Raw genomic sequence first — 11104 nt, 5'->3', positions numbered from 1 at the left:
ACATGAAAATACCTTATAATTGTCACACATTTATCATCACAAATATAAAATATTATTTGGTCAAATTGTGTATTCCTTTGGTCTGAACATAATTCACATAAATAATTTTATACAAAAATTTGTAATTTTAATCAAATTAATTTTCACAATAGGGATTACCTTGACAATATATCGTAACAATCAATTTAATTAAAAAAATCACTAGATATGCAAATAAATGGAAAGGATATGTTAAATTAACTTCCATCATGATACCAAAAAAAATATAAAACATTAATTACGACAAGTAAATATCATATCCTTAAATTATATTTAATGCTATCATTGATTTATACTTAAAATACCCCAAGTAAATATTGCATATTTGTTTTGTTTCTTTTGCTAAGGGCACCTTTTGTTTTCCCCTTTTTTAACAAAAAAACAACAACAACAACAACAACAACGACAACAACAACAACAACAACAACAACAACAACAACAACAACAACAACAACAACAACAACAACAACAATAATAATAATAATAAACAAAAACAAAAATTATATGAGCAAAAACTTTTTTATATAACTTTTGCCCTTATACTTCATGGAGATGAGTTAGATGAGTTTAGCCAAAAGGTTACTCATTTCCGCCTTTTCGTTTTTGGCAAAGTATTATTCAATTTCCTCAAGAAGAGAAACTATCTATGTGTCGGTGATTCAATATATTTGGGGGACGATAGCCTTCTTGTAATGTGTTAATCTAATAAGGTTCTCATTATTTTCTAGTGGGTCAATACTGACATTTGCTGCTCATTTAAATTCGTATCATCTGATTTAGTTGTTTAACGAAATTACTTAATTTGATCACATAATATAAAATCCAATAACAATAAATAACTAATATAATTATCTTATAATATTAGCTCATATTAATTATTATTGAAATAAAATCCAAACAATGATTAGATAAAGAACTCATGTTTGTTTTGGAGGAACCTTTCTCCTAAATAAATTCTAAAATATAGTAGGTTCATTATTTTCCGAAAATATCCCAAGTGCCAAGACAGTGAGCAAAATACAGCTGTTGTTAATATCAGTATTGTAGGGAAGACTATGGTAACGGTTGACTGGCCAGCAAAGAAAAAGATGTTCACCAACCCAAATTAAAGCAATCGTACTCAAACGCGTGACACACAGTGATTAAAAAAAGTCATGGAAAATATTCCAAAAGCTACCCTTAGTAGAATTATAGCCACTGATTCATTCATGGAATAAAGCTCACACTGATATTCCTAACATGTGCTACTGTATTTGCTAGCAAAGATCGTTCATAAAAATAGCTTATTACTTATTTCATCACTTCATTAACCCTGCACTGAATCTGGCCGGCCTCTATATAAACTTAATGGTGTACATTTGAGTTATTAATTAGTTTGATCAGAGTTTATTATGCTCTGCTGAGCTATTTAAGTTGTTCTTTTTACACATACATTTTAAATTATTATTATTATGTATTGGCGTACTATCATTAAACTCTCTCTATATATATATATATGATGTTAGGCTTCTTAAATTTCTTTAATGATAAGTCAGTCACCAAAATTGACTAAACACACTAAAGTCTTCATTAAATTAAATATGTGTAAGATGTTAGATATTTTGAATTTAATTAGACTAACTATGTTGGTGTTTCTTCATGTATATCTGAGATTTATATTTGTTTTGTAATAAAAAAAATTATTTTTTTCTTAATATTTTAATTTTTTTTACTGCTGATGACTTAATACAATCTTTCTTCTTTATCCGAACTTGGTGGGACCACCTATAATTTATTAATGATAGAAAATATCTTCTTTATCTTCTTGCAATAATCATGTCTCAGAAAGCATGTAAAATAATCAGTATTATTTTGCAGACCCGAGAGTTGATCGAACACTTAAAATTTGCTAGTGACATGGAAATGCAAGGTGGCAAAAGCAAACTAGAAACTGATTCCAAAACTCTATTAAGAATATTATGCGAAACAGTACAAAATACTCAGTTCTTCTGCTTAGAGCTTGGAATGTGTATAACAAAAGGGACCGGCAAAATTTTCATGTTGATGTGCTAGCTTTATGTGAATATCAGTTGCTGCCATTTTTTCATTTTTTTGTCAGAATTATTAAAAATTAACTATTGGTCTGTTGTGTGGGTTTATAAATAAGACTTAGAATATATTTTGATTCTTAATAAATATAAAAAATTTATGTTTGTTTTTAGATAAATTTTTCTTTATATTGGATTCTTAATAAAATAATTTTATTTTTTATCCTTGATACTTTTTGTTAGTCTATTATCAATTAGTTAAATTTTTATTTTTTTTTCTTAATAAAAAATTTCATTTGTTAATAGTTGGGAATAAATTTTTTTATTTTCAAACAATAAACACAAAATTTATTAATTCAACTAGGACAAATAAGATATGAAAGGAAAAAAAATAAAATTGTTGTTTTACTGGGAAACAAACATACATATGAAGTATTTATTAGGAATAAAAACATATTTAAGTCTATAAATAATTTAAATGATATAGTTTTGAGATATATATCTAAATATTTTTAAAAATATTACATTAAATTATGAAAGTAATTCAATGTAAAATGTTTGTTGGAATTACATATAAAAACATGTTTAAAATAACATATATTCATTGTATAAATTATTTTTAAATTAATGTTTGTATGTGATATAATTTGAAATTGTTAAAAGTATTGAAACAAAATAAATATTTTATTAAATTATTTGAATAAAAGTGTAAAAATATTTCTTGAAATTATACTATAAAATAAATATTTCAAAAATAATATTATTTATACAAATTAGAAAACATTAACATGATATATGATATGATTATCTGATGTAACTTTCTCTCTCTATATATATATACAAAGGAAGTAGGTGGAGCAATATCAGAAATATATTTGTGGTAAGTAAATGTGAAAAAAAGTTTTAATTGAACTTAATTAGAATATGAAAAGAAAATAATTGAGGTTGTTATGATTTGGGAAGGCAAGGTTCAGACCCCTTTTGCAGTTGTGCAGAGAGCTAAAAATGGCTTTGGAGAGTGGAAAACCCTCGTTCTTCATGTTCTTATTCTACTAATTATTCTTAATTAGATTCTAATAAGCAGTTGCAACCGCCTAACAGAGTGCTGTTTTTGGTCCCAAAGGTGAGTTTGGAGTGGAAATCTGCATAAGGGATGAGACTTCACCCGTATGCAATAACTAGTTTGATAAAAAAAACTCAAATTGAATTAATTTTAAATTATTTTAGTTTAATTTTATATTTAAATAATTAAATTAATTTAAAAATTAGTTCAGAATCGAATTAGTTATAAAAAAATTGATTCTAAACTGATTTTTAATTAATTTTAAACTAATTATAAGGATCAGATTAATTTTAAACTGATTTTCAAATTTTCTTTTTTCAAATAAAATATTCAAATGAAAACTAGTTTAGTTAACCAATTTCGTTTTGTACAAATAATTTTGTTAATTGAATTTGTTTTATAAATCAAAGCATTTCTTTTTTCTTGAATTATTTCAAAAAAAAATCTATTCAATTTATGTTGGGTTATAATGAGAATAGGAATTTTTACACACCCGCATGCAATAGAGGTGTGTTTTTCAGGGCCAAAAAGTTTTGGTCTGATGGAAATATTCTTCCATTAGAGGCTGAAGCTTTGGCCCTTTTTCATTGCCTGGCTGAATGAGCTTGGTCTTCAGGGGAGTGCAAATCAGTGTTAAAGGTCCTTATTCTGCTCAGTCTCACCCTGCCACAATTCTTAGAACTTGCAAATGCAGGATTAATTTTTACCCAAACTCTAGGGAAGACTATGGTTGACAGCCACAAATAAAAAAATCCCAGGCCATCGTACAGAAACGTGTGACACAGTGCGTACAAACAAAATCCTTTCTAATCAAGCCATGGAAAATATCCCAAAAGCTATCCTCTCATAATAATAGCCACTCATTCATTCATGGAATACTATTCAAACCGACAATCCTAACATGCTATTTGCTACTGTTTTTAGTAAGGTCCATTCATAAAATAGCTTTGTTAGTTTTTACACGTTTCATCAGTACATTAACCCTCCACTGAGTCCGGCCAGCCCTAATCTATAAACTTAATAAGAGTGAACGAAAAAAATTAAGAAAATGAAAAAAATGGAAAAAATGTGATAAAAATAACAAAATGTTCCAAACGAAAAATGGTCCGAAAATGAAAAAAAATAAATGATTTATTCAATTAGTTTTTTTTATTGAGTTATTTAATCAATTCGATCAGAGTTTCTATCCTCTGTTGAGTTGCCGTACATGATTTATATAAGTCATAATGGCACGCTATTATGACTTAAATATTTTAACCACTGAAATTGACTAGACAGACTAAACTTTTCATTAATTAACCAAGATCGGACATAACTTAAGAGCTACCAACTACCAACAAATTAATACCATTCTTTGGACATAATAATTAAATCATCAAATTTAAACATACTATCGGACTAAATGTGCTAAACTTGCTTAATTAAATATTTCATTAAGTGAATAAAGTAAGGGTATCAAACATATTTGCATGCAATATATTATATCGGGTTAAGAAATCCTATCAAGTGAGAGAATATCTAAGAAGTTGAAAATTTAGGAAATACACTTAAGAAATAAGACCTCCTCTCTTTCTCTATGTTGTTTCCTTAATTAGAATATGAAAAATAACCTATGATATATGTTCATGGATGTCACGGTGAAATGAAAAGGTCAACAGAAAAATAATTTATTAAAAAAATTGAATAAAACCAAAATATCAAAAACATTAACATTAATAGTAATTAGTGGACATAAAAATATCATTTCAATCAATAATCATTTTTTCGATTAATTGTGTAAACATATGAAAACTTTTGATTTTATGTTATATTACACTATTTTTTCATCCAAATGAGACCCTGTACAAAACTTCAATCAAAACATTATTTTTCATCCAAAATATTTGAAGAAAAATGTTTTTCTATTGTTGTCTTAAAGTTTAATACCTAATAATGGTATTTGAAGAGAAAGATTTTTATTTTTTTTACCAAAATAGATTCATTTAAGGTTAACATGCATACATCTATTCGTCAAATTTTTAATATATAAAGACATATATCATACTATGTCATCGTTCCATTTTTTATTTTTATATAAGACATATCGTCATTTTATTTTCAATTATTTTATCTTTTTCATTTCCCACATATAATTTGCTTTATAATTGGAATATATAACAACTTTTAGGCATGGATCTAAGAGGATACCCAGGTAGATGCGTATGTAACAACAATTTAAATTGATCGAATTAATAAATATTTTTAAAATTTTCATTTAAATCATTAAACATCTATATATGTTTCTTATTATTTAAATGATAAATTAATTTTGACTTCATTAGAAAGTTTGAATTAAGATCAATTTTATACTTATATGAATAAATATTTTAAAATTTAACTTTATATTGTTTACCATGTTTAAATTTTGAATTAGATAATTGCACTTTTAAAGTTATTATAAAATTATTTTATATAAGTTTATATAAGGGTCAAAATCTTCAATAATTTGTTTTATACTTATTATTCTGATTAAAATTTAAATTTTAATTAAAAATACAAAAAAATGCATCTTGAACAATAAAAATATTTGAATTATTGATTATTTGTTACAGTTTTGATAATGTTTAATATAGAAGATATTTATACATTTAATAAGAAATTATAACTAAATCCAAATCAAAATAAAAAATTCAATTTTATAATAATAATAATTGGGAATAGAATAAATATTTGATAAAAATCCAATTTTAAAAAAAATTCTAGGTAGGTACATAAGTTATAAGCATTTCTAATATTTAATTGATTGCAAAATTTTAGTCTAATTTTGTGTCACTAATGCACTTAAATTTAGTATTATTTATGATATGTCTCATTTGTTCATGTAAAAAATTATTAAATCCTAACTAAATACACAATTTTATTAAAAAATAACCATGATTTCTAATTTTTGTAAAAAAGTATAATAAAATAGTTATAAAAAATATATTTTACAAATTCAATTTAATGGGTTAAACGGAAAAAATATTTATTTTTAATTTGTAGGATATAAAATTTAAAAGTTTTCAGCATTAGAAACAACAAAATATTACTCTTCAAAATTGATTTATTCAAATTCAATATAATATTAAAAACTTTGTAATTGGTTTTTATTATCATAAATTAAGTTTGACGTAAATACAATTAGTATAAATTAATTAAAATTTTGAATTAGGATCAATTTTATATTTTCAATAATAAATATTTTAAAAATTGAAATCATGATATTAATAATAGTGTTTTTAATAGAATTTAATGTAACAATAAATTTTATTCATGTAATTTAAATTGTATCATTTGATTGATATTTAATGCTTATTAACGTATCATTAAATCATATTTAAGACAATTGTTTCATTTACTAATTTAATTGGTATTTAAAGATAACCTTAATTTATCTAATAATTACAAAATTTAATTTAAGAATTGAATTAGTGTAGACTGTGAAACGTCATATTAATTTTTTTTATTAAGATAAATCATATTATTGGATTGAAGTATGAATTAAAAATAAAAAATTATAAAATATTTTAATAATTTGTGATGTTCTGGAATATTCTTATTAGAGAAAGAGGTAATTTTTATATAAGAATTAAATTAATATACAATGTGAAACGTTGATTAATTTTTTTTATTATGATAAATCATATTGTTGGATGGAATAATAAATTAAAAATAAAGATTTATAAATTATTTTATCAATTTGTAATGTTCTCACAGATTTTTATTAGAGAATCATATATAGGAAAAAGATATTCTTTATAATAATAAGTATATATGTAAGAAAAGTAAATTCTAATTATATATATATATAAGAAAATTAAATTCTATTTATACTAATTATCCTTTAAAATGTATACTTTTATGATTAGGCCATATGATTTTCATTAGATTATAAATTAAAAATTACACAGTTTATGTATATAAACATTTCTTTAGATCTTACACTAGTAAATATACAAAAGGCAATTAATGAATAAGTTGTTATGAGAATAAGAGCTGCCCTCATCAGAATCATAGCCACTCACTCATTGATAGAATACAGCTGTTAAGGTTTGTGCTGTCGGCAAGACTCAATAGTTGTTGGTTGACTGACCTTGAAACAAAAAGATCTTTACTTTGATTTGATGACCACTTCATTCCACTGAGTGATTGGCATAAGCTGCACTTGAAAACACAGATTTCCATTCATCGATTCCACTGCTCCCTCTCCTAACATACAATGGCATTAGAATGCGTTGGTGGTGCTGTTCTTTCTTCTTTCCTCGGGGCTGTATTTCAGAAGCTGGCTTCTCCTCAAGTTCTGGATTTCTTTCGTGAAACAAAGATCGATCAGCAGCTGCAGAAGGACTTAGAAAACAAGCTCCTCTCCATCCAAGCTGTGCTTGATGATGCTGAACAAAAACAGTTTGGAAATATGCAAGTGAGAGACTGGCTTATTAAGCTCAAAGTTGCCATGCTTGACGTTGAAGATGTCTTGGATGAAATACAACACTCCAGACTCCAAGTGCAACCTCAATCTGAATCTCAAACCTGTACTTGCAAGGTACCCAATTTCTTCAAATCTTCCCCTGTTACTTCCTTTAACAAGGAAATTAATTCCAGCATGAAAAATGTCCTTGATGACCTAGATGATCTTGCAAGCCGGATGGATAATCTAGGCTTGAAAAAGCCTAGTGATCTTGTAGTTGGATCAGGATCTGGTGGTAAAGTGCCACAATCAACATCTTTGGTGGTAGAAAGTGATATTTGTGGCAGAGATGGTGATAAAGAAATTATCATTAACTGGCTCACTTCTAACACTGATAACAAGCCGTCAATACTTTCTATCGTGGGCATGGGCGGGTTGGGTAAGACCACGCTTGCCCAACTTGTATACAATGACCCAAGAATAGTGAGTAAGTTTGATGTCAAAGCTTGGATCTGTGTTTCAGAGGAATTTGATGTTTTCAACGTATCAAGAGCAATTCTTGACACGATTACTGATTCGACTGATCATGGTAGAGAGCTAGAAATAGTTCAGAGAAGACTAAAAGAAAAATTGGCAGATAAAAAATTTCTCCTCGTTTTGGATGACGTTTGGAACGAAAGCGGGCCTAAATGGGAAGCTGTGCTGAATGCTCTTGTTTATGGAGCTCAGGGAAGTAGGATCCTTGTCACAACACGCAGTGAGGAAGTTGCTTCTACCATGGGGTCAGAAAAACACAGGCTGGGGCAATTACAAGAAGGTTATTGCTGGGAATTGTTCGCAAAACATGCATTCAGATATGATAATCTTCCACGAGATCCAGTATGCACAGATATTGGTAAGAAGATTGTTGAAAAATGTAGAGGACTTCCTCTGGCCTTGAAGTCAATGGGAAGTCTATTACACAACAAAGCATCTTCCTGGGAATGGGATAGCGTGTTGAAAAGTGAAATATGGGAATTAAAGGACAGTGATATTGTTCCTGCTTTAGCATTGAGCTATCACCACCTTCCTCCCCATCTCAAGACATGCTTTGCTTACTGTGCTTTATTCCCCAAGGATTATGAGTTTGACAGGGAGTGTTTAATTCAGTTGTGGATGGCTGAAAATTTCCTAAACTGCCATCAATGCAGTACGAGTCCAGAGGAAGTTGGCCAACAGTACTTCAATGATCTACTATCAAGGTCCTTCTTTCAACAATCAAGCATATTTAAAGAAGGATTTGTCATGCATGACCTTCTAAATGATTTGGCAAAATATGTTTGTGGGGACATCTATTTCAGGTTGAGAGTTGATCAAGCAAAATGTACACAGAAAACAACCCGTCATTTTTCAGTTTCAATCATTACCGAACCATATTTTGATGAGTTTGGAACTTCATGTGATACTAAAAAATTGCGTACATTTATGCCAACAAGCAGGAGAATGAATGAAACAGGCTGGAGCCTGGATGAATATCACACGAGTTGGAATTGCAAGATGTCGATACATGAATTGTTCTCCAAGTTAAAGTTCTTACACGTCTTATCTCTGTCTCACTGTTTAGACATTGAAGAGCTGCCTGACTCTGTTTGCAATTTTAAACATCTTCGTTCGTTAGACCTTTCCCATACTCGCATTAAAAAACTACCTGAATCCACATGTTCACTCTACAAGTTGCAAATACTGAAGCTGAATCATTGTAGATCTTTGAAGGAGCTGCCCTCGAATTTGCATGAACTCACCAATTTGCATCGCCTTGAATTTGTACATACTGACATTATAAAGGTGCCACCGCATCTGGGAAAGTTGAAGAATCTTCAAGTATCCATGAGTCCGTTTGATGTTGGTAAAAGTAGTGAGTTCACTATTCAGCAATTAGGAGAGCTCAATCTTCATGGAAGATTCTCAATTAGGGAGCTGCAGAATATTGAGAACCCCTCAGATGCATTAGCTGCAGATTTGAAAAATCAAACACGCCTTGTGGGACTAGACTTTGTATGGAATTCACACCGGAACACTGATGATTCTGCCAAAGAAAGGGATGTAATTGTAATTGAGAATCTACAACCTTCCAAACACTTGAAGAAGTTGACAATCAGGAACTATGGTGGTAAACAATTCCCTAATTGGTTATCCCATAATTCTTTATCAAATGTGGTGTCCTTATGGTTGGACAACTGTCAATCTTGCCAACATTTGCCTTCCCTTGGACTTTTTCCATTTCTCAAGAACCTTGAGATTTCACGTCTTGATGGGATAGTGAGCATTGGTGCTGATTTTCTTGGGAATAGCACTCCTTCATTTCCATCGTTGGAAAGATTGGAGTTCTCCTCTATGAAAGCATGGGAAAAATGGGAATTTGAAGCTGTGATAGGTGCTTTTCCATGTCTTCAAGATCTTGATATAAGCAAATGTCCCAAGCTGAAAGGTGACCTCCCAGAGCAACTTCTTCCTTTAAAGAATCTTGAATTTCTGAAAATCAGAGAGTGCCCTCAATTAGAATCATTGCCTGGAAGCACATCTCTCAAGGGGTTAACGATATGTGATTGTCCAAGAGTTGAGTCGTTCCCTGAAGGAGGTTTGCCATCAAATCTAAAAGAGATGCATCTCAATAAATGCTCGTCGGGACTCATGGCCTCACTGAAAGGGGCTTTGGGAGACAATCCCTCTCTGGAAAGCTTGGGGATAATAAAGCATGATGCGGAATCTTTTCCTGATGAAGGTTTGCTGCCACTCTCTCTTACTTATCTATGGATATGTGATTTTCCAAATCTAAAAAAACTGGACTACAAGGGGCTCTGTCACCTCTCCTCTCTCGAGGTTTTGTGGCTTGATGAGTGCCCCAACCTCCAACAGCTACCAGAGGAGGGTCTTCCCAAATCCATTTCATATCTTAAAATTATAGACTGCCCCAACCTCCAACAGCTACCAGAGGAGGGTCTTCCCAAATCCATTACACATCTTAAGATTAGAGGCTGCCCCAAGCTCAAGCAGCGTTGCCAGAACCCAGGAGGCGAAGACTGGCCAAAGATTGCTCACATTCCAACCCTGGATATTAGTGAATAGTGGTGCTGATGATTTTTAAGAATTATCATGGAACTTTTTCTTTTTTAGTTGATCTGAATTATCATGAACCTTCTACACCATTTGTGCTTCAAGGAAATTATTAAATAATTGTTTTCTTACACTTATACTTACATAGTTATATATGCATTGTGTGCGAGAGACGAGATTTTTTTATTACGGAATAAAATATTTCCCATTTAAATTTATTTATAATTTCTTACTAGAATTTATCATGTTACAGATAACAAATTTTTGACATAATGTTTAATAACATGAAGAGTTTACTTTTAAATAATTTAACTTATAATTACTTTTATAACTACTACTTTTATAATTAAAAATATTACTTTTTAGGCTTCTGAGTTTTAACTAATAAGTTTTTTAAAATATATATTTTTTTATCCATCGATATAATGAAATTGTATTGACTTTCATAGATCTTTG

General features: G+C 29.3%; 1 protein-coding gene across 1 annotated transcript; it reads left to right on the top strand.

The window, feature by feature from the left end:
- Positions 1–7111: 7111 nt before the first annotated feature.
- Positions 7112–10866, top strand: LOC114388237 (putative disease resistance RPP13-like protein 1). Its single transcript, XM_028348615.1, has one exon. The coding sequence runs from the start codon at positions 7367–7369 to the stop codon at positions 10658–10660; it is 3294 nt and encodes a 1097-aa protein (XP_028204416.1). The 5' UTR covers positions 7112–7366; the 3' UTR covers positions 10661–10866.
- The last annotated feature ends 238 nt before the right edge of the window (positions 10867–11104 follow it).

The sequence above is a fragment of the Glycine soja genome, chromosome 15 (assembly GCF_004193775.1).
Source record: "Glycine soja cultivar W05 chromosome 15, ASM419377v2, whole genome shotgun sequence".
Lineage (NCBI taxonomy): Eukaryota > Viridiplantae > Streptophyta > Magnoliopsida > Fabales > Fabaceae > Glycine > Glycine soja.
Note: the sequence above shows the minus strand (reverse complement) of the source record. Positions and strands in the feature narration are given on the sequence as shown.